General features: G+C 49.6%; 1 protein-coding gene across 1 annotated transcript in view; it reads left to right on the top strand.

The window, feature by feature from the left end:
- gbe1b (glucan (1,4-alpha-), branching enzyme 1b) overlaps positions 1 to 22,693 on the top strand; it is a 78,015-nt gene that overhangs the window by 26,764 nt on the left and 28,558 nt on the right. Inside the window, exons 8-13 of the mRNA XM_086163987.1 lie at positions 2,087 to 2,202; positions 4,881 to 5,008; positions 5,112 to 5,210; positions 11,454 to 11,564; positions 11,658 to 11,829; positions 21,976 to 22,160. Coding sequence (XP_086020113.1) covers positions 2,087 to 2,202; positions 4,881 to 5,008; positions 5,112 to 5,210; positions 11,454 to 11,564; positions 11,658 to 11,829; positions 21,976 to 22,160 — 811 coding nt within the window. The remainder of the gene's footprint in view (positions 1 to 2,086; positions 2,203 to 4,880; positions 5,009 to 5,111; positions 5,211 to 11,453; positions 11,565 to 11,657; positions 11,830 to 21,975; positions 22,161 to 22,693) is intronic.

Below are 22,693 nucleotides of genomic sequence, written 5' to 3'. Positions count from 1 at the left end.
AAATTCGTTCTCTGCAATGAACCCATTGTGGATGAACCATAAGTTGTAGGCTACCGTCCAGCAGCACCAGGGGAGCAGTTCGGGTTTCATTGTCTTGCCCAACAACACTCCGACACACTAGGAGGAGCCGGGAATCGAACCAGGAATGTTCAGTTCCGAAGACGATTGCCCCCGTTCAGAGTCTGATCCAGGAAATCCCCAAAAAGTTGTACCTTTGTCCCCACCAAACACCACCATTAGCATAGCAACTCCTTTTGACCGAGTTTCTGCTGATCAACTCTCATTTTCATAACAAGCCACAAACCCGGCAGATCTATTCAGATATTCCCCACTGCCGTTAGAACTGAAGAAGCCTTTCGAAATGAAACGTCTTTAAGTGAAGACATTTAAGCTCAGTTCCCACGACAAGATGATTTCACCCACGATCAATATAAAGACAGATAAACCCGGCCCATCACCACCTTCCAAACAATCTGAAAAGATCCCCCACCGGAACCAGTCTCGGTTAACTTCTTTTCAGAGTCCAATCCAGATAAATCCCAAAAAGTTGTACCTTCGGCCCAACCTAACGATACCCCTATTAGCATAACAAACCGACCTAGTTTCTGCCGATCAACTTAATAACCTAAACCCGCCCACAACCCCGGCAGTTATTCTGAAACTCCCCGCAGGCCATTAGAAGTGGAAAAGCCCCTCGGATGAGGGTTGAAACTTCTTAAAGTGAAGAAATTCAAGTCCGGTAGTCACGACAAGAAAATTTTGACATTCACACGTCCGGCATCATCTCTAATGAACCTCCTGGTTGTTTTGGAGGAACCTGGAGGAACCCCACGCAGACGGGGAGAGAACCTACAGACTGCGCACAGACAGGCTTGTCAGAAATTCCAACCAGGAGCTTCTCGCTGTGTGCAGGACGCTTTAACCGCCGGGTGCGACAGCTACTTCCTGTTGTTTTTTGGTTGTTTTTTTGTATTGTAACTTCCCCTGGAGGAGACCGATGTCTCGTCCGGAGTCGTTCATCTTGGTCCGGTTGGAGTCGATATGGAGCCGATATGGAGTCGTCGTGTCCGCGCGTTATAGTTGTATATCTGAGGAGTTTTTGTGCTCTGTACCCGTTGGAACCCGTTGAAATAATAGAAATCTAACAGACGGGTGCACCAAGGACGTCGGGAAAAGGCAACGCTTGCGTATCACGCATTCGTACGTTATTCTATCGTCAATAACGAGGCCCGGCAGAGGTCCGGAAACCTTTTTTTTTTTTTTCTTTTGATTTCCGAGAACAGTCTCATCGCATTTCTCTGCCTGAATGCACGTGGTGGGACTCTGGTGTCCGGGGGGGGTTAGGGGAGTTCGGGCGCCAGCAGACGCAGCTGCACGCCCTTTTCATCGGCGCCATGAATGCACCGCCGCCGCCGCCATCAGCCGCCGCATCTGCGCCCGCCACTTTTTTTTTTTTTTTTTTCTCTTCTTTTTTACATTGCTCATTGCGCGTGCCTGAATGCAGGAAAAAAAAAATTCTTGAATATTCAAATACCGATGTTTCCACGGCAACGCACATGGTAAAGCGGGTCGAGGCGCTCTGCCTCGAGTGGAGGTTCAGAGCCTCCTGTCGCAACGCCGTTTACTGGGGGGGAGGGATGGTCACCCTGTGACAAACCCAGGGGTCTCACACACACACACACACACACACACACACACACACACATACACACACATACACCACCAGTGTTTGTTTGTGTAGCGTGAATTCCGTCCAAAATCCAGAGTTCGGCCCGGCGATGCTAACCTATCCAGTCTGATGGGAATGGCGCCATGGAGGGAGGGCGGGGAGGGGGGTGCATGAAAGATGGCGTCTCCGCTCTGGCGTGTTTAATGAAAACCATTTCGTGGCGGCGATGGTCCGCCTCCCGAGCGCGGCGACGCCTCAGCTATCAACACGTGAGTGTTCCCGTAGCGGTGAAAATTAATCCGCGGCGCCTCGGGCGCACAGCGACGCGACGCGTGAATAATTCACTGCTTTCTGCGGCGTCTGACCTTGACAGTGTGTGTGTCTGTGTGTGTGTGTTTGTGTGTGTGTGTTTTGTAGCTGGGAAGTGCTGCGGTTCCTCCTGTCGAACCTGCGCTGGTGGATGGAGGAGTACTTCTTTGATGGCTTCAGGTTCGACGGCATCACCTCCATGCTGTACCACCACCACGGGATCGGTAAGAGCGGCCCGTGCGACTCTCGGTGAACTGTATGGCGTGCGCGTACATGTCGATGTGCACGTGGGCGAGCGCAGAGCCGTGCCTCTTCTCTGAACTCGGCCGCCGAGCCGGGATGAGGGTTGGCTTCAAAGACCGGGGCCGGCGGGGGTTTGAAATTGCCGGCCCACTGATCTCATTGGCGAGCTTTTAAGGCGCCGTCACACACACACACACACACACACACACACACACTCATGCGTTAATTCAAAAATTAACCTTTCTGATTAAAAATGTTTTCTAAAGGGCTCGAAACGAAAAAAAAAAGTCACGCCCGAATTCGTAAATCCTGTATTACGCAGACTTGGGATCAGATTTCGACCCGAGTCAACTGTCGTCAACATGTAATCGGCTTCTTATTATTTTCCTCGCTTTTTCTTTTCTTTTTATTCATTTAATATTGATTTAATATTTGGGAAAGGGGACAAAAACTAACATCATGAGACAATTAAAAAAAAAAAGGGACATCCAGGTCTGTCTCCATGGATACGGATCAAGCATCGTCCTCCTGTGAATCATTATAGTAAATTATATTGGAAATAAAATCACAGCCATGACGTTAGCATGTGTTTATTTAATTTGTTTTGTTTTTGGACCAAACCACAATCATTTCCGGAGGGGGGGGCGGGGCGTCAACCTTTTATAACCCCATCCAATCACCCGCCTCCATCAAACCCCCCCATTCGCTCCATCCATAAACCTCCTCTCTGGTCTTCCTCGAGGTCTTCATCCATGGGAGCTCCAATCTCGGCGTCCTCCTACCCAGATCCTCGACCATCGCCGCCCAGAACATCTAACACGTGCTGTCCCTCTGATGGACTCGTTCCTGCCCCTAACCCCTTTGTTGCTACGTTATTACACAGTAGTAAACGTGTCATAAACACAATGACATGTATATTCACGTCCTTTGCCATTTAACCCATTCAAATGGCGAAATCCTGGAGTGATCCTCCTTCTCCATCAGGTGATCTGACACCGTAATGACCACTACAGTCCAGGATGTGACTCATCCACGGGGAGAGCCACCCTTTCATGTATTCATTCGTTCGTTTTCCTGTGATCGAAAGCCCGGAGTATATTCTGCCAGTGTCTCAAGGCCCCCTCGCTAAGATAACAGCATCCATTCATAAAAAAAAAAAATGCGCTCCTCGGGAGGACGCGTGAAGCCCAGCGCGCCGATCCAAACAATACATAAAAATCATCTGTCGCTATTTAATTTTGCACGTGAAATAATAAGCTAGGTTTATTTACAGAGGACCGTCGTTGAAATGAGCCGTTTGTTGGTTGACTTGAGACACGAAGGACTTCAATTCCTCGCCTTGCGTGAGGCGTCCCTAGAGAGCTCCTTTAAATCTCCCGCTGAAGCTGCTAGTCGGCAACATTGGGCGTGGCTAGTTGGCGAGGTGGGTGTGGCTACTTGGGGACATTGGACGCAGCCAGTTCGGGACTTCGGAAGTGGTTGTTTGGGGACAGCGAGCCTGGCTAGTTTGGGATAGTTGGCAGAGCTTCTGAGAGATAGCGGGTGTTGTCTCGTTGGGAACTGTAGGCATGCCCTGTTGGGGACATTGGAAGCAGCTATTTTGGGACAGCGGGCATGACAAGTTAGGGAAATTGGGCATGGCTAGTTGGGCAAAGTGGGTGATGGCTTATTCAAAACACTGGTTGTGGCTAGTAGGTGATGTTGGACTTGGCAAGTTGGGGACAGTGGCTGTAGCTACTTGGGGACATTGAGTGTGGCTTCTTGGGAAAATCGGGTGTTAGCTAGTTTGGTACATAAGTCATGCATAGATCTGGTACTTGAGTTATGGATCCTTTGGAACTTTGGACTTGGCTAGTCAGGGAGAGTGGGTGTAGCTAGTTGGAGATAGTGGTTGTGGCTAGCTGCAGACATTGTGTGTGGCTAGTTAAGGACATTCAGCATGACTTCTTGGGACAGTGGGCACGTCTTGTTGGTACATTGGGCACGTCCCGTTGGGCACATTAGGCATGGTACATAGTTGGTAGATAGTTGGTAGGTAGTTGGTACATTAGGCATGGCTAGTTGGGAACCGTAGTCAAGGCTGGTTGGGGATGTTGGGCATGGCTAGCTGGAGTCCCTTGCCATTGGCCTGTCAGCACAGAAACCTGTTAGCATGCAAGGGGAAAGGACCTCAGTGGCAGACAATCAAACGTTGAGGCGACTCTCTCCGGTACTGTGTGTGTGTGATCACCTGACTTTACATGTCAACAACAGCCAATGAGAAAGAGGAGGCGGGACAGCGGATGTATCATCAGAAGACGGGGGGATTTAGAGGGAGTATCAAACCAATGATGGCGTGCGGCGAAGGCAGGAGAGTTCCAACCAGAGCAAAACTGGACTACAGTAATGGAGGACAGAGCAGCTAGCTACGCTAACAACAGCGACAGCCAACCTTTCGTCCTCCATGTTTGTTTACACCATAAACCTCTCGCCATGCGTTTGACCAATCAGACAGCCCGTGATCCCTCAACAGGCGTTAAACGCCTAACCTCCAGCCAGCAAAACCAGCTGGTTTGTGTAAATGCCAAGTCACACATCGGTAACCATGGTGACAGTTGCGCGGCCTGTCCACAGCTAAAAGAAATCACACTATGTGTGTGTTTGTGTGTGTGTTCTGCAGGCACGGGTTTTTCGGGAGACTACAGCGAGTACTTCGGCTTGCAGGTCGACGAGGAGTCGCTGCTCTACCTGATGCTGGCCAATCACATCCTCCACACCCTCTACCCGGAATGCATCACCATCGCCGAGGTAGGACGCCGCCCTCCGTTAGTGCCGGGGCCACTTCACGTGTCCGCCGGTGAATTTTCCGGTGTGCACGTGGACCGAGTGAACCGTCGTGACCTCTCCGCAGGACGTTTCGGGGATGCCGGCGCTCTGCAGACGGGTGGAGGAGGGAGGGCTCGGGTTCGATTACCGACTGGCCATGGCCATCCCCGACAAGTGGATCCAGGTATGAGGCCGACAGCCGTGCTAAGTCTGTGTTTATCCCCAGATGCTAAGTTGTAGCTTTGAATCGCTAAGCTACGGCAGTTACCGTAAATGTTCCCGCCGTCAGGCCGGCCGATTAGCATCCGCTAATGCTAATCGCTGAGGTTGCGGCGCCGATGTTTGGCTCTGAGACAGAGCAGCTGTGGGCCGTCACGTCGCAGCAACGCTAGCTCTTTGTGTGCGTTCGCGTGCGTGTTTTTTCTTTTGTATCGAGCTGAAATTTGAAAACCCGTCCGCTCGCTGTCACCTTCACGGATGACAAGGATGTTGTTTCTGTTGTTCCATTTTTTTTTTTTTTTTTACCTCTTTGTTTTCCAGCTTTTATAGTTATCGAATTGAACGGCAAAACTGCAATACTCGCTATAATTCGGCAGCTGCCGTTCGAGGTGTTTTGCTTGGAAGGAAAAAATCGTTAGCGTCGGCGCAGGATTTGAAGGCTTCGGAGAAGAAAGCAGGCGTCGCTTTAAATGGAAGAACGCCGAACACCTGTTTGCAGGGAAACTTGTTAGCGTGCTAATGAGAAAGGAATCCAAAAAATAGAAGAAAAGAAAAAAACAGAATGGCTTACAGAGCAAAATACATTTACATGTCACACAACCAATTGAGGGTCTCCTATGAACCTCCTGCATGTTTTTGAACTGTGGGAGGAACCTTGAGGAACCCTCCACTAGTAGAACATGGAGACTCCACTTTTATTTCCTTTAAAAGGTACTTTATCTGTTCAAAGAGTGCCGCCGTCCCTCCCTTTCCTCCGTCTTCACCACCTTTCCTTTATTTTCTCTCAGGCGTGAGGAGCATCTCCTTTATTTGCTCCTTCATTATCTTCATCCAAGCAGAGCTAAGTTATGAAACCCAGATCTTCCACTTCTTCTTCTTCTTGAGTCGGTCAGTTTTGGAGGCAGTTTGTCTCCCGGAGATGTCGGTCGACACAAAGGTCGTCCAGATGTCGAGTACGTCTCCTCGGTTGGACCACCTGAAGGACTTTGACCTGAAGTTTTTTATCTCTGAGGAGAACTCAGATGAATTTGAGTTTAAGTGTGTGTGTGTGTGTGTGTGTGTGTGTCTCGGAGGAGATGTGTGTGTGTGTGTGTGGAAGGGCGAGGTCCTGCGGGCAGATGTCCTGCAGGGAGGAGCTCCTCTCGTTCGCCGTCAGCGCTTTCCGGCATCTCCATGTTGGCTTGAAGGTCACCATCCATCATGCCGAACGGCTGCCGCCGCCGTTATTGACTCCGCTATCTCCAGGACAAGATGTAGCTAATGGGCACACACACACACACACACACACACACTCACACATAGAAACGCCCTTTTTGCCGGTTGCACTGAAAGTCTGAGCGTCAACAACCTCTGCAGGACAAAAAGAAAGATTTAATACAAAGTGGACGTGGTCCCTACATGCCGCTAGGTTATTGAGCCGGGGTTCACCTGTCAATCAAAGTGTCAGCTGTCAATCAAACCAAAACATCACATGATTCCCAGGAACCAATCAGAAGAGGCCAAACACATCCCATAAGTCGCTTGACGGTTTGTTTACCTTCTGATGCTAATCACCGTAGCCGGGTTAGCAGGAGGGCCCCGTTTTTGTTTTTTACGTAAATCAACACAGGATTTTGTTCTGTCGGCCCAGCGAATGAAAGCTGACATCGCCGCCGCTGAATAGAAATCCCAAAAATTAAATAATCGTGGATTTACGAGAATCCCCCACACCCAATACTTCGCAACCGCCATCCTGCGGCCGAGCCGCCGCATCCTCGTCAGCACGCCGATCTTTTGAAATCAGCAAATGTTCCCGGAGAGGAGAACATTTGTATGGAGGCAGACGGGCGGGCGGCGGGTTATCTCCCAGGACGTGTCTGTCTGCTCGGCCGCTCGTGTCAGCTTGTGTGTGTGTGTGTGTGTGTGTGTGTGTGTGTGTGTGTTTGGAGCAAGCCTTGTTTGATATTTGCAGAAAAACTCCTGTTTCTAGAATTCCTAAAGAGGTTATCTGTTCTAAAATTCATGTAAAGCCCCACTCCCCCCGACACGCAGGCACGCACACACACACACACACACACACGCACACACACACACACACACACACACATACACCCACATGAACTGAAAGTCAGATTTAGTCAGATTTCGATTTTCTCTTTTTTTCTTCTCTAGGCGTGATGACCTCTGCACGCTTACACCAAGGCTTCTTTTGTTTCAAGTGTGTGTGCGTGTGTGTGTGTGTGTGTGTATTGTGGGGGGGGCAGGATGCTGCATCGTTAATCGAGTCAACTGCAGCGGAGAGTGTTTGCTCAGTGGTGGAGATGGAAGGTGAGGGGCTGGGGGTGTCCAGGGTCGTCCCAAGGCTTGACCTTCGGCCATGACGCTCCAGTCGCCTCCTCCCTCAGGCTTGAACATCCCGAGCACCGCACACACACACACACACACACACACACACACAGAGCTCTTGTTGTGTTCACTCCCCAAACAATATCACCTGCATCTTTCTGGACCACCCCCCCCAGCCCTCTAGGGACTGTTTCTCCAGGCCGAGAGCTGAACAAGTGCAAGTGAGCAGCAAGGAAAGAAAAAAAAAAACTCATGTCTGTGTGAGCCGGGTGGAGGTGTGTGTGTGTGTGTGTGTGTGTGTGTGTGGAGTGCTCTCAGAGCCAGCGTGGATTGGGGGCGGGATTCGAACGTCGTGGAGTGGCTCCGCCGCTGAGGAGCGGGTTTCCGATGAACAGGCGGGGGGATGGAAGGGGGGCTCTGTGATTTTCATACTCTCGCATTTGTGCATGAATGAACCTCCACCAGACCCTCCCGGATCCGGCGTGGCGTCGGGGCCCCCTGCTGGGCCCTCGTCCCCGCCGTGACTGATTGCTATGGCTCACTTCCTGGCGGTGGGAAGAGAAGGCAGGACTAAAGGAGTCACTCAAAACACACACACACACACACACAATTTTTAACGGTTGCAAGAGGGTGGGCTTGTCCGGCGCCGGCCCCCCCTGGAGGCCATCTTGTTCACCGTCGCACGTTTTCATCATCTCCTTCGTCGACGGCAGATTTGCAGACTCATTAGCATCCCGGGTCTTGGTGGCAGTCAGATTTGTCGGAATTAAAGTTTCACCACGACAGCTTCTAGTCAGACCGTAACACCGCGTCGCCGTACCCGGTCGCTTTCCAAAGTCCGTATCGTGGACCTCCGGGACACTAGGGGGCGCCGTGGAGCGCCTCTGCTACGCTTCACCAAACTGACCCACGGGTGAAGGTCGTGAGTTAATCCGCCCGTCAGGATCTAATCCGCCATTAATCCCGAACAGAGGTTAACCGTCGTATCGATCCCGGCTGTGTGTTTTGTTTCTTTGCTCGTAAGGTTCCTGTATGGATCGCTCTTCTTCGATGAACTAGTAGTCGTGCTCGGAGTAGCAATAGTAACATTACCTTATCAGTTTTTTTGCCATCAATTCTCCTGGTATAATTTTGGTTGAAATAATAACAGATTGAACATTGATTTATTTCTTCACAATTTAGGATTATTATGATTATTATTCAGTCATTCATTTTCTGTAAACATTTATTCCAGTTGTCATTGGGTAAGAGTTGGTTAATCACCGGCCACATAGAGATAGGCAAGAATTCACTTGTTCATTCAGACGTCATATAGTGACATATTAGCATTCACTAGCATACTAGCATCCATTCATGTGTTGCATAGAGATGTTACAGGGGAGTTAAGCTTGATTGACAGGAGTGAAACAGTGTGTGTGTGTGTGTGTGTAAATCCCCATGGCAACCCAGAACTCCAAACCCAATTGGAGCGGTCAGGTTAAGAAGGTCTTTGTTTCTTTTTCGCTGAAATGCATCCAGGCACCACGTGAGGAAGAAGAGGCTCTCCAATCAGACGAGAGCTGGCGGCGGCGGCGGCGGCAGATTTTTCAGAAATGGAATTTCTGCTGTCGCTAATGAATCTGTCGGCGCCCGTCCAGATTTCCCCGTCGCTCGTTGGCGGCGACGGAGCGGCGCTCAGGTCGGCTTCGGGGGTCCGCCGGAGGTGAAAGGGTTTCGGTTAATGGACGATGGGTTCGGCCCGCCGGAGGCATCTCCTCGGCGTCCGGGAGGAACGTCTGATCTGGTTTCTTCTCCGTCTGAATCTAGGCTCCGCCCCTTTTATGCCCATATATGGAGACGGGTCACAAGCGGCCTCAGACCTCTCGGTATCTCTGCGCCGATATCTCGTGATCCTCTTGTGATTCCTCCATCTATGGTCGCGGCCCAAATCTCACATTTACTTGACGCTGGACCATGTTCTCCTACGTGGGTTCTTTCCTTGTTCTTGGTTTTGGTGTCTCCATGTTCTCCTGCTTGTGTTCTCTCCACATCCTCCTACCAGGTGGGTTCTTCTGCCTGGGTTCTTCCCATGTCCCCCCCCCCCCCCAGGCCACCTCCTGCAAACATGGCCGTCGACCAATTAATTAAACACCATCAACTTGAACTTCAAATGAATTTTTTAAATGTTTAACATTCAGAGGACACGCCCCCCCCCCCCCCCCGCCCACAGCGAGAAGGTCCCTCGTCCAGTGTTGGACCAGGTTCTTTCCATGGTGGTTCTCCATGTTCTTCTCCCTAGGTTCTTTCCATGTTCTCCACGTTCTCCTCCTTCAGTTCTCCATGTTCTCCTCCCTTGGTTCCTTCCATTTTTTCCATTTTCTCCTGCTTGAGTTCCCAATGTTCTCCTCCCTTAGTTCTTTCCCTGGTCTCCATGTTCTCCTCCCTTAGCTCGCTCCATGTTCTCCTTCCTCGGTTCCTTCCATGTTCTCCATGTTCTCCTCCTTGAGTTCTCCATGTTCTCCTCCCTTAGCTCTCTCCATGTTCTCCTTCCTTGATTCCTTCCATGTTCTCCATGTTCTCCTCCTTGAGTTCTCCATGTTCTCCTCCCTTAGTTCTCTCCATGTTCTCCTTCCTTGGATCCTTCCATGTTCTCCATGTTCTCCTCCTTGACTTCTCCATGTTCTCCTCTCTTAGTTCTCTCCATGTTCTCCTTCTTGAATTCTCCATGTTCTCCTCCCTCAGTTCCTTCCATGTTCTCCATGTTCTCCTACTTCAGTTTTCCATGTTCTCCTCCATCAGTTCTCTGCATGTTCTGCTTCCTTGGCTCTCTCCATGTTCTCCATGCTCTCCATGTTCTCCTCTCTTAGTTCTCTTCATGTTCTCCTGCTTGAGTTCTCCATGTTGTCCTCCCTTGTTTCCTTCCATGTTCTCCATGTTCTTCTCCTTGAGTTCTCCATCTTCTCCTCCCTTGTTTATCTCTCTGGTCTCCTGCGTTGGTTCTCTTCCTCCCTCTCAGTCCAAAAGCAGTCGCCCGGTTCATCGAAGACTCTCAGTCGCCCGTCGCCGTGCATGAGAGGGTGGACGTCTGGATGTCTCTATATGCGGCCCTGTGATTGACAGGTGACCCCTCCAGGTTAAGCCCCGCCCCCCGTCCTGTCGGGTAGCATTTTCTCCAACGTCAATCACCTCAGGTGTCTCTCCCCGCCGCGATCCTCGCTTTTTCTTCACCCTCCTCTCTCTCTCCGTGGTCGTTCCCCTTTTTCGGGGCGTCTACCGCGAGACGCCTGTGGTTCCGGGGGCTCCGACGACCCGAAGGGCGGCGTGACGGCGGAGGGGCCGGTGATTGACGGAGCGGCTCGTCCTGACGGTCTTTTTCAGCTCGGACGCTCTGACGGGCAGAACTCGCTCGCTCCAGCCGGAGGTTTCGCCGCACCGTGCGGTAATATAAAGGTTTCCCCCGACCTGTCAGTCAGCTGTCAGGGCCGTTTCCGCCCAGCATGCTACAGCTTGTCACCGAGACGGACCCGCCGGATCCCCCCCCCTCCTGGACTCGCCGGCGAGTTCTCAGAGGACCGGAGCTTCATCTCCGACTTAAATTGATAGCGTGGCCCTGCAGGGCGCCGCGTTCGTCACGCGGCGTGGGCGGGTTGCCTTCCCGCGACCCCCTGTGAACGATTCTCCCGGGCAGGAATTTCTCACGTAGGCGGGGCGGCGGTTGCGAGGCAATCGATTTGAGCGATGGGATTTATTGCAGAGGGTCTGAGGCGGCGACCCGGCCGCAACCACGACCGAGTTATTAAAAACGCCATTAGCGCCATCCGAAGGCCCCCGAACCCGCGGGAAACTCGAAATTAAAAGGCCGCGGCATTTCCTGTAAACCTCCGCCCTCTACGTCCACGCTCAGATCCTGAAGGAGCTGAAGGATGAGGACTGGGACATGGGCAACATCGTCCACACGCTGACCAACAGGCGCTACGGCGAGAAGAGCATTGCCTACGCCGAGAGCCACGACCAGGTGGGCTGCTAACATACGTGCTAACGTTCCTCGCTAACATACCCGGAAGCCGGTATGTTAGCAAACGGTTGACGTTTCCTCCCGTGCTTCCAGGCTCTGGTCGGGGACAAGACCCTGGCCTTCTGGCTGATGGACAAGGAGATGTACACCAACATGAGCACGCTGGTTCCCATGACGGCCGTCATCGACCGCGGGATGCAGCTGCACAAGATGATCCGCCTCCTCACCCACACCCTCGGCGGGGAAGGGTACCTCAACTTCATGGGTGAGCCGCCTCCCGCCGGGGTTCGCTCGTCTTGTTTCGTTGTTGTAAACCTTGGGTGTCAAACTCAAATGCGCAGTGGGCCAAAATTCAAAACTGGGACAAAGTTGCGGGCCAACATTGATATTTATTGCACAAACAGATATAACAAGGAACCTTTTCATATGAACCCAAACAGGTTTTGCTTAAAAGCTATATATAGAACAAGCATAGCTTAATACTATACAATATACACTGCTCAAAAAAATAAAGGGAACACTTAAAAAACACATCCTAGATCTAAATGAATGAAATATTCTTATGAAATACTTTGCTCTTTACACAGTTGAATGTGCTGACAACAAAATCACACCAAAATGATCAATGGAAATCAATTGTATCAACCCATGGAGGTCTGGATTAACTCCGCGGGCCAGAGTTTGACGCCTATCTTGTAAGCAATGTTGCGCTAGTTTGATTTATGGTTAAACATTCATTCAGGATACAGTGTCAAGGGTGTGCTCGCCTATCAAGGGTTCACCCTGGACCACATATAGAGACAAACAGCCATTCATTCATTCATCCAAATGTCATATGGAGGTTTGAACAGGTGGTGGTGAATTCTGGTTGAAATCTTCACGTCGAGGCAAGTCGACTTGAATTTGGACATTTTTGTCCCCCATCCAAGAGGCTTCTCCAGTTCTGATGACCTGTTGGGAGTTTTGGGCCGTCTGGGTTATGGTTTTCACAAACATATACCGCCGTACTGGGATCAATACCAAGATGGAGTTGCACCCAGAGGGCCCAACTGCACCCTCCAGACAACCGACACCTTAACCGGACCCAGATAACGTCCACATGAGCCTCGGTTCATGTGATCCAACAGGTTTCACTGCTCCGTCTGGCTTTCCCTTTTCTCGTTCCGATCCAGGTAAATCCCCCAAATCAATTCAATTCTTTCATTTACAAACCACCATAACCCAGACCCGCCCGAAACCCTGGGGTCGGTAGAACTGAAGAAGCCTCTCAGATGAGACGCGAATTATCTTCAAGTGACGAAACTCAAGACCGAGTTTTCACCAAGAATGAACGTTTAATCCTTCACACCTTCATCCATTCACAACCATCCGCTCTCATTCCCGCGTCACATCAAACCATTCGCCCTCTCATCCGGGTTCTCCGATCAACTTCTCCGCAACTTTCACACCTTGCGGCTCTTTTACCGGTTTGCGTTCACACGCGTGACGTGCAACCGTGCAAAGCGCCAACCGGGCTACCGGGAGCACATCGGGGATCCGTGTTTTACCCGAGGGCACGCAAACCCGGGCAAACCCAAACTAAATAAGTACCAACTGAGGTTGTTCTGTTTCCTGGCTGTTGTTTTCACTTAACTGTCACGTTTTCTATGTGTGTGTGTGTGTGTGTGTGTGTGTGTGTGTGTTTGTTTTCCCTCCGCCCCAGGGAGAGACTTTTAAAAAAAAAAAAAAAAAAAGACATTTATGTTTGCACAAAAAAAAAAAGTCCTGTTGCATAAATGCTTAAAATAGCCCGAAGTAGCCCCTACTGTTTATACCCACCCCCACCTCCGCCCCCCGTGGGAGTGAATGTGTGTGTGTGTGTGTGTGTGTGTGTGTGTGCGTGCTCGGTGCCTGCTTTCATGGCCGTATCTCAGGAGTGGTTCGCCGCCGACGAGCCACCGTCGGAGATAAGCATCAAAGGGAGCTTTTGAAACAGGCTTCACGTCGGCTGATACTTTTTCCCGCCGCCGTTCACGGGAGGCGGGACAAAAGCCGTCTTTTCGCCCACCGCCGCCGCCGCCGCCGCCGCCGCCGCCCCTCCGTCTTTTCTTTCCCTCTCCTTTTCTTCTCCTCCGCCCGTTCAAACCTCCCTCCCGCGACTATTGAGATTCTCCTCACTTTTTGGCGCCTCATCCGAGGCCCGGCTCCATCAGCACCTGCCGCTAAAGATAATAAAGCGATAATTAAAGATGTAAGAGGGCTGACCTTCAAGGGAAGCGGCTCCCCTTCTGCGTTTGCGCACGTGTGTGTGTGTGTGTGTGTGTGTGTGTGTGTGTGTGTGTGCAAGGATTGTGTTTCATAGCATTTTAGCTCCACCTGGTGACCGGATGGTCCGGAGGAGCTCCCTGGAGCCTGCGTTAGCTTGCGCTATTTATGCACCTGTGTGTGTGTGTGTGTGTGTGTGTGTGTGTGTGTGTGTGTGTGTGTGTGTGTGTGTGTGCGTGAATTGGGAGGGGGGGACAAAAGTCAATGCAACGTTTTTAGTTAACATTTTGTTCGCAGTCCAAGGTCGCGGCTAGGGAGTACAAACAGGGAGGATTAGATCTGCGGTGTGTGTGTGTGTGTGTGTGTGTGTGTGTGTGTGCGTGCGAACGCTCACACGATGAAAATTGAAATCTAATTGACCGTCAATATTTGCTGTTTTTTTTTCCCCCTCCGCTCGTTTCTCTCTCGGCGCCTCGTCCCCAGGGCGGGATCGGGAAAAGGTCTCATTCGCAGCGCCGCCGTTATCGATCCTTCTCTTCAGCTCCCACTCTGATTGCTGGTTAAACGTGTGTGTGTGTGTGTGTGTGTGTGTGTGTGTGTGTGTGAGAGAGAGTGTGTGCGGGGCGGGACGGGCTGAGAGCAAATAACTGCAAATCTTTTTTAATTCTCCAAAAAAAGCTGCTAAAAACTCCTGGCTCTGAGTTTAATGACGGCGGGCGGGTTTTCCTCGCCGTCGGGAACAAATGCGCCCGGTTTCCTGGTTCGGCGACCAATCAGGGAGGCCGGATTCGCATCGGACGAGGTTTTATCGCCGCGCTCGCACTTCCTGACCCCCCTGACTTACTGTCGCCCGGAAAGATCCTCCGCCGACGGTAAACACATCGATCCTCCTTCTTCTTCTTCTGCTGCTGCTAATTACGGCAGGGAGCTGAGTCACCGGCGCGCCGCCATCTGATGGCGGGCGGCGTCCCGGGAGGGGGCGGAGCTTGCGGGGTGGAGGACACCTCCTGCAAACATGGCCGTCGAACCGTTAGTTAAACACCTTTAAGTTGAACTTCGGATGAACTTTTTAAATGTTTAACGTCCAGAGGACACGACCCCCCCCCACAGCCAGGAGGTCCAGTGTTGGACCAGGTTCTTTCCATGGTGGTTCTCCATGTTCTCCTCCCTTGGTTCCTTCCATGTTCTTCTCCTTGAGATCTCCATGGTTTCCTATCTTGGTTCCTTCCATGGTCTTCATGTTTTCCATGTGCTTCTCCTTGAGTTCTCCATGTTCTCCTCCCTTTCATGTTCTTCTTGAGATCTCCATGGTCTCCTAGCTTGGTTCTCTCTATGTTCTCCATGTTGTCCTCATTGGGTTCTCCATGTTCTCCTTCCTTAGTTCTCTCCATGTTCTTCTCCTGGAGATCTCCATGGTCTTCTAGCTTGGTTCTCTCCATGTTCTCCCTGTTCTCCTCCTTGAGTTCTCCATCTTCTCCTCCCTTGGTTCCTTCCATGTTCTTCATGTTTTCCATGTTCTTCTCCTTGAGATCTCCATGGTCTCCTAGCTTGGTTCTCTCTATGTTCTCCATGTTGTCCTCATTGGGTTCTCCATGTTCTCCTTCCTTAGTTCTCTCCATGTTCTTCTCCTGGAGATCTCCATGGTCTTCTAGCTTGGTTCTCTCCATGTTCTCCCTGTTCTCCTCCTTGAGTTCTCCATCTTCTCCTCCCTTGGTTCCTTCCATGTTCTTCATGTTTTCCATGTTCTTCTCCTTGAGATCTCCATGGTCTCCTAGCTTGGTTCTCTCTATGTTCTCCATGTTGTCCTCATTGGGTTCTCCATGTTCTCCTTCCTTAGTTCTCTCCATGTTCTTCTCCTGGAGATCTCCATGGTCTTCTAGCTTGGTTCTCTCCATGTTCTCCCTGTTCTCCTCCTTGAGTTCTCCATCTTCTCCTCCCTTGGTTCCTTCCATGTTCTTCATGTTTTCCATGTTCTTCTCCTTGAGTTCTCCATGGTCTCCTAGCTTGGTTCTCTCTATGTTATCCAGGTTCTCTTCATTGAGTTCTCCATGTTCTCCTAGCTTGGTTCTCTCTATGTTCACCATGTTCTCCTCATTGAGTTCTCCATGTTCTCCTTCCTTAGTTCTCTCCATGTTCTTCTCCTTGAGATCTCCATGGTCTCCTAGCTTGGTGCTCTCCATGTTCTCCATGTTCCTTTCTTTGAATTTTCTATGATCTCCTCCCTTGATTCCTTCCATGTTCTTCATGTTCTTCTTGAGTTCTCCATGATCTCCATCCTTTGTTCTCTCCATGCTCTCCTCCCTTGGTTCCTTCTATGGTCTTCATTTTCTCCATGTTCTCCTCCTTGAGTTCTCCATGTTCTCCTCCCTTGGTTCCTTCCATGTTCTTCGTGTTCTCCTCCTTGAGTTCTCCATGTTCTCGTAGCTTGGTTCTCTCTATATTCTCCATGTTCTCCTTCTTTAGTGCTCCATGATCTCCTCCCTTCGTTCTCTCCATGTTGTTCTCCTTGAGTTCTCCATGTTCTTCTCTTTGAGTTCTCCATGTTCTCCTAGCTTGGTTCCTTCCATGTTCTTCATGTTCTCCATGTTCCTCTCCTTGAGCTCTCCATGTTCTCCTTCCTTAGTTCTCACCAAGTTCTCCTCCTTGAGTTCTCCATGGTCTCCTAGCTTGGTTAACTCCATGTTCTCCATATTCTCCTTCCTGGGTTCTGCATGATCTCCTCCCTTCGTTCTCACCATGTTCTTCATGTTCTCCATGTTCTCCTCCTTGAGCTGTCCATGTTCTCCTAGGTTGGGCTTGGTTCTGTCTATGTTCTCCATGTTCTTCTCCTTGAGTTCTCCATGTTCTCCTCCTTGAGTTCTCCATCTTCTGCTTCCTTGGTCCTCTCCATGTTCTCCTCATTTCCTGGCTCCTGTTATCAGAGGAGACATTCGTGACATTCGAAGAGCTTTGCTTTCGGCTCAGGAGGGCCGACAGGAAGTGATGTCATTCCCGCTGTCAACACGAGTAGAAATAAAGTTGTTTCTCCCCCCCGCCGGGCGATTTCCCATCCTCATAAATACTGATGGAAGGAAACGGCGGGTGGAAATGGCGGCGTTGAAAGTCGTTCCCAGCGGCGGCGGCGAGGCGGCGGAGACGCCGTGTTTTGCACAATTATCGCGCTCGCCGGGATTCAATCAGTCCGAGTAGTTTTTAGTTTAGGTGGCTTTTATTGTTCGCCGCCGGATCGGCGGGGAAACACCTGAGACTGGGTTAGCACTTCCTGTTCTGCTCAGTGGACGCACTGAGCGTCTGCTGATGACGTCTGTGGCGTTTGTCCCCGATGGACCCCAGAAACACTGACAGTCTCACACATACAGAAACACACTGAAAAAACAGTTATAATAACAAATGAACAACATGTCTTTCTTTTAAGATAAGTTTATTTTTTTCTTATAATAAATTAATAAACATTAATAAACATAGCGCATATATATATGCGCGTGTGTGTGTGTTTGTGTGTTAATGTATGTTATTACATACATCAACATTTATAATAAAAAGTACTGAATAAACAGATAAAAAAGCTCTTGATTTGACACATAAAAATTAAAAAAAGGTATATTATATTATATTTTCATCTATAGCCTGCTAGTGTGTGTGTGTGTGTGTGTGTGTGTTAATGTATATTTACATATCAACGTTTATCATAAAAAATACAGAATAAACAAATAAAAAGCTCTTGATTTGACACATAACAATTAAAAAAAAGGTCAATTACATCATATTTTCATCTTTGGCCTACTGGTGTGTGTGTGTGTGTGTTAATGTATATTATTACATATCAACGTTTATCATAAAAAATACAGAATAAACAAATAAAAAGCTCTTGATTTGACACATAACAATTAAAAAAAAGGTAAATTACATCATATTTTCATCTTTGGCCTACTGGTGTGTGTGTGTTAATGTATATTATTACATATCAACGTTTATCATAAAAAATACAGAATAAACAAATAAAAAGCTCTTGATTTGACACATAACAATTAAAAAAAAGGTCAATTACATCATATTTTCATCTTTGGCCTACTGGTGTGTGTGTGTGTGTGTTAATGTATATTATTACATATCAACGTTTATCATAAAAAATACAGAATAAACAAATACACAGCTCTTGATTTGACACATAACAATAAAAAAAAAGGTCAATTACATCATATTTTCATCTTTGGCCTACTGGTGTGTGTGTGTGTGTGTGTTAATGTATATTATTACATATCAACGTTTATCATGAAAAATACTGAATAAACAAATAAAAAGCTCTTGATTTGACATGTAACAATTAAAAAAAAGGTATATTACATTATATTTTCATCTCTGGACTACTGGTGTGTGTGTATGTGTGTGTGTGTGTGCGCGTGTGTGTGTGTGTGTGTGTGTGTGTATATCCTCTCAGGCCCCGCCTTCGTCATGATTTATTACCCCGGGTCACGTTTTTTTCTAATCCAGTGTCCCGTCGCCATGGTGACCACTCAGGCAGGGCGCAGAGGCCCTCGCGGTATTTCGAAAACAGATCTAAGGTATGGTGGCTTTTCAGCGCCACAAAAAAAAAAAAGCTCCCCGGACTCCTGCCTACACACTCAATGTAAGCAACACACACACAGACACACACACACACACACACCGATCTCCTCACTCTGCGCTTCTACCGACAAATCACTTTTCTCGCGAGGTTTTTCTCACCCAATTATAAAGGACCCGCAGCCTCTCGCTGGATTTCTGTATCGATCTTTTTTATTTTTGTCCTTTTTTTTTTTTTGCATCCCTTGATCCCGGCTTTGGTTTTGAAACCGTGGCCCGTAACCGTTAGCAACGTCCCTCTCCCGATTCTCGTCATGATTTTGGCTTCCATTTGGCGTCTGTTTTATTTTATCGACCCGTGCGCAAGGGGGCGGGGCTTAACTTGGATGCCTTGACGTCCCTCGAATCCAAACTTGGAGGAAACTACAGGAAAGTCTCTTTAGACCCCTGAGAACTTCTTCACCCGAAAGTATTTAGCCATCCATCTGACGCGTGAGGAAAAAAAACACGTATTCTGCCGTTAGCCGCGATGCTAACATTCCTCGGCGGGCTGGATCAGATCAGTCTTCGGGCGATCGCCCCAGGACTCACCCTTCTGGGATGTACTCCCCCGTCCATCCCGCACACATCCGGTCTGCAACACTTCGCCCGGGTTTCTCAGCAGCCGGGTCGTTACCGTGCCGACAGGAAGGGCGGGTTTTAAAAAAAAGGGCTTAAAGTGTTCAGAGTGATCAGGACCGACTTAATCATCCCGGCTTTACCTGCAGGCGGATCCCACTTTCTCAACAGCAAGGGAGGAGATGGAAGAACTTCTCACTCATCCACACCTATGAGCGGTTCAGAGCAGGGCTGAACTTCCACCTCGCAGCGAGAAGGTCCCTGGTTCAGTTCTGACAGTGTGGAGTCTCCATGTTCCCCCCTTGTCTGCAGGGGAACGGTTCCCCAGGTTCCTCCCACTGTCCAACAATGATACATAAATGACAGTGTGCTTGGATTCATGTCAATGAGAGTCTATATGACGCGAATGTTGTCGTCGGAATCTTGTTGTGGTATCTGGACTTGTATGTCTTCACTTGAAGACGTTTCAGTCCTCGTCTGAGACGCTCCCACAGTTCCAATGACCTGCGGGGAGTTTCTGAATATAACTGCCATGGTTGCGGGCGAGTCTAGGTTATGGTGGTTTGTGATGTAAATGAAGGAGATGATCTCCAGAAAGTCGCAGGGGGTTGTTATGCTAACAGGGTGTTGTTCGTTGGGGACAAAGGAGCACTGTTTGGGGATTTACCTGGATCAGACTCTGAAAAGGTGAAGCCAAACTTCTCAAAATGAGAAAACTTTTGACAAACTGAGGCTCATGTGGGAGTTCCCGGGGTCTGGTTCTGGTGGTGAATCTTTCCTGGTTGTTTGGAGGGTCCAGAAGGTCTTACTCCGCCTTGGTATTGATCCCAGTACGGCGGTATACGTTTGTAAAAGGTTGTCCGAAACCCCTTCGTCTGTACGGCGTCTTTGACTCCTGTCTCGAACCATTTGTCCTCTCCGGCCAGAATACGAACATTGCTGTCTTCAAAACATTGGCCCTTGGACAGCCCTTTTCATATTCCAATCCAGGTCATCCCACAAAAGTTGCTCTTTTGTCCCGACGAACGACACCCCCATTCGCAAAACAACCCCCTTAGACCCAGTGTGTACCGATCAACCCTACCATTTATATAACAAGCCACCAAAACCCAGAAAGAAATTCAAGTCCAGTTGCCACGACAAGAAGATTTCGCCCCAGAATTCACAACGACTCGGATGACTCAGAACCTCGGTGCGGGACGGCGGCGATGTTCGCCCCTGAACTCACCGGGCGTTTGTCTCCGTTCGCGACACGGCGGGAGGGAGTTCAGGAAAACGAGGTTAACGTATGAATAAACATGAATTAATCATCAGCGGGATGCCGAGGCGAGCTCTTTGTCTCACACCTGTGAGATGTTTGTCCTCGTTTCCGGCTTTGACGTGAAACGGCTGTCACGGCGGAGGAAGAGATATTCAGACATACATCAGAAGACAGGCGGCAGAGCTGGAGGCAGCACAGATGATGAAGATGTTGCAGTAGGAGCATGATGTTTGCAGATGAGACTGTAGTGAGAGCAGGGAGAAGGTGGAGAAACATCTCGGGAGGTTGAGGTTTGGTCCTGGAAGAGAGAGGAATGAATGTTAGCTGTGAACGAGAGGAACCCAAGAGGAACGGTTAGTCTACAGCAGGGGCGCTCGCTACGTCGATCGCTATCTACCAGTCGATCTCAAAGGTAATCCTGGTAGATCGCGTGACATTTAAGAAAATAGACGTCAGCCTGTCGTCCAGCCCATCAGTTGATTGAAGTACAGGACAGCCAATCAGATGACGTCTGATTTTTTTCCAACACTGAGGTCACTCGAGTGCTCAAACAACGGTGCAAAGTGCAGCAAAGCTAATAAGCTAGTTAGCTTATTAGCCCCCGTTTTTTTCTTTTAAACTTAAGAGAGAGTATAAAATGAGTTGGGAAGCTGGATCGGGTAAAAGATGAAACTTATCACTTTTATACAGAATGGGAGGAGGCCTTTTTTTTTCATGATGACATTTTCAAATGAGTTTGGCTCATTTGCTAGTCTACCATCGCAATACCGGAGAAGGGTAAAACGGAGCATTTTCGGACCGTTCGTGGAAAATACGACACGGACGTCCCGCCGAAAAGCGAGCTGAGAAAGAGAAAGGCGAAGTCACGTCACGGTTAATAAGGCCGGCTGTCAGCAGCTACTGTCCGAACTGTGATTCAATTCAGCGCAAGTCATCAGCGTGAACTTCGGTAATGAGCAAAAATGTTCATAATTATTTCGTGTAGTGCAATATTGGGGCTCATGCTGTTATGCAAGTACATCAACATACATTGTACATATAAAAAGTGTTGGGGGGTATCAGCCAGAGTCAAAGGAAAGGGGCAGAAGATGGAGGCGAGACCAGAGATGTTATAATAATAATAGTAACTATAATACATAAGATTTGTATAGCGCTTTTCATGGTACTCAAAGACGCTTTTCAAGTGAAAGACAGAAGACACAGGACATACACACAATTATCGGGAAAGGCTGCAGGTGTTGTAAGTGGTTTGGAAGACGTCTCCTGGTTTCGATACTGAGGAGAAGACGGGAGGCAGAGGTGAAGATGTTGAGGTTCTCTTTGGGAGCAATGAGGATGGAGAAGATCGGGAATGAGTCCATCAGAGGGACAGGACATATTAGATGTTCTGGAGCTAAAGTCAAGCTGAGATGGTTTGGACGAAGATCTTGGTAGAAGGATGATGAGTTTGAAGGTGCCAGGCAGGAGGCAAAGAGGAAGACCAGGGAGGAGATTTATAGATGGCGCCAAAGAAGACATGATGATTGGCTTTGGAGACCCTGAAGGAAGGTGGCCTTTTTTTGGATGCTTGGCAAAGCAAAGAAGGCTTGTCATGAGTGAAGGTTGTGGAGAGTCAATTCTTCTCGGTCTGATCTTTGGTGAAACCTCCTCTTCTGCAGATGGTGCTGATGCAAAGACCTTCCCCCTCCGTGGTCACGCTCTTCATTCTTTCTTCGTTCGTTGCAGGGAACGAGTTCGGCCACCCCGAGTGGCTGGATTTCCCACGAGAAGGCAACAACCACAGCTTCCTCTACGCCCGGCGGCAGTACAACCTGGTGGACACGGATCTCCTCCGCTACCATCAGCTCTACGTCTTTGACCGGGACATGAACCGGACGGAGGACAAGTACGGCTGGCTGGCCGCCCCGCCGGTAAGGACGCCGCCGCCGCCGCCACCATTCCTCCCCGGCCGGTTTACCCGTTTGTTCATTTGCTTTCGGCCATATTCACCTTTGCGCCGCCGCTCCCTGCTCTGCCTCCAATCGGAATTGAACCTTGGAAGAGGAAGGTAACAGGATAATGCAGATGGGAAGTGCGGCTAAACTGACAGGGTTTAGAAGTGTGTGTGTGTGTGATTGATTCAAAAGTATCGGCGGCGCACATCAGAGCTCCTTCGCCTTTCAGGCATCAATTCAAACCCTCGTCTTCCTCCTCTGCGTCGGGTAAAACTCACCGGTGCAGTCAAATAGACGGGTCCGACACGCGGCGAACACATGGTCTTCCTCGCCTCCGGGCCCGGTGACCGAACGCCACCGGCGACTCCGGCGGGCCGCGATCCGACGGGGAAGCTATTTGCCCCCTGTAATTAACTCCTTCCCCGTCACGCCGCCGCCGAGCGCCAGTTTTCTCAACAAAGGCCCGCGGTTCCGCCGCCCACGGCGCAGGAACGTCAAAAGGAGAGAAC

This window comes from Fistularia commersonii, chromosome 18 (genome assembly GCF_037954325.1).
Source record: "Fistularia commersonii isolate RoL2024-O1a breed Wild chromosome 18, RoL_Fcom_v1.0, whole genome shotgun sequence".
Lineage (NCBI taxonomy): Eukaryota > Metazoa > Chordata > Actinopteri > Syngnathiformes > Fistulariidae > Fistularia > Fistularia commersonii.
This window is presented reverse-complemented; position numbering and strand designations above follow the sequence as displayed.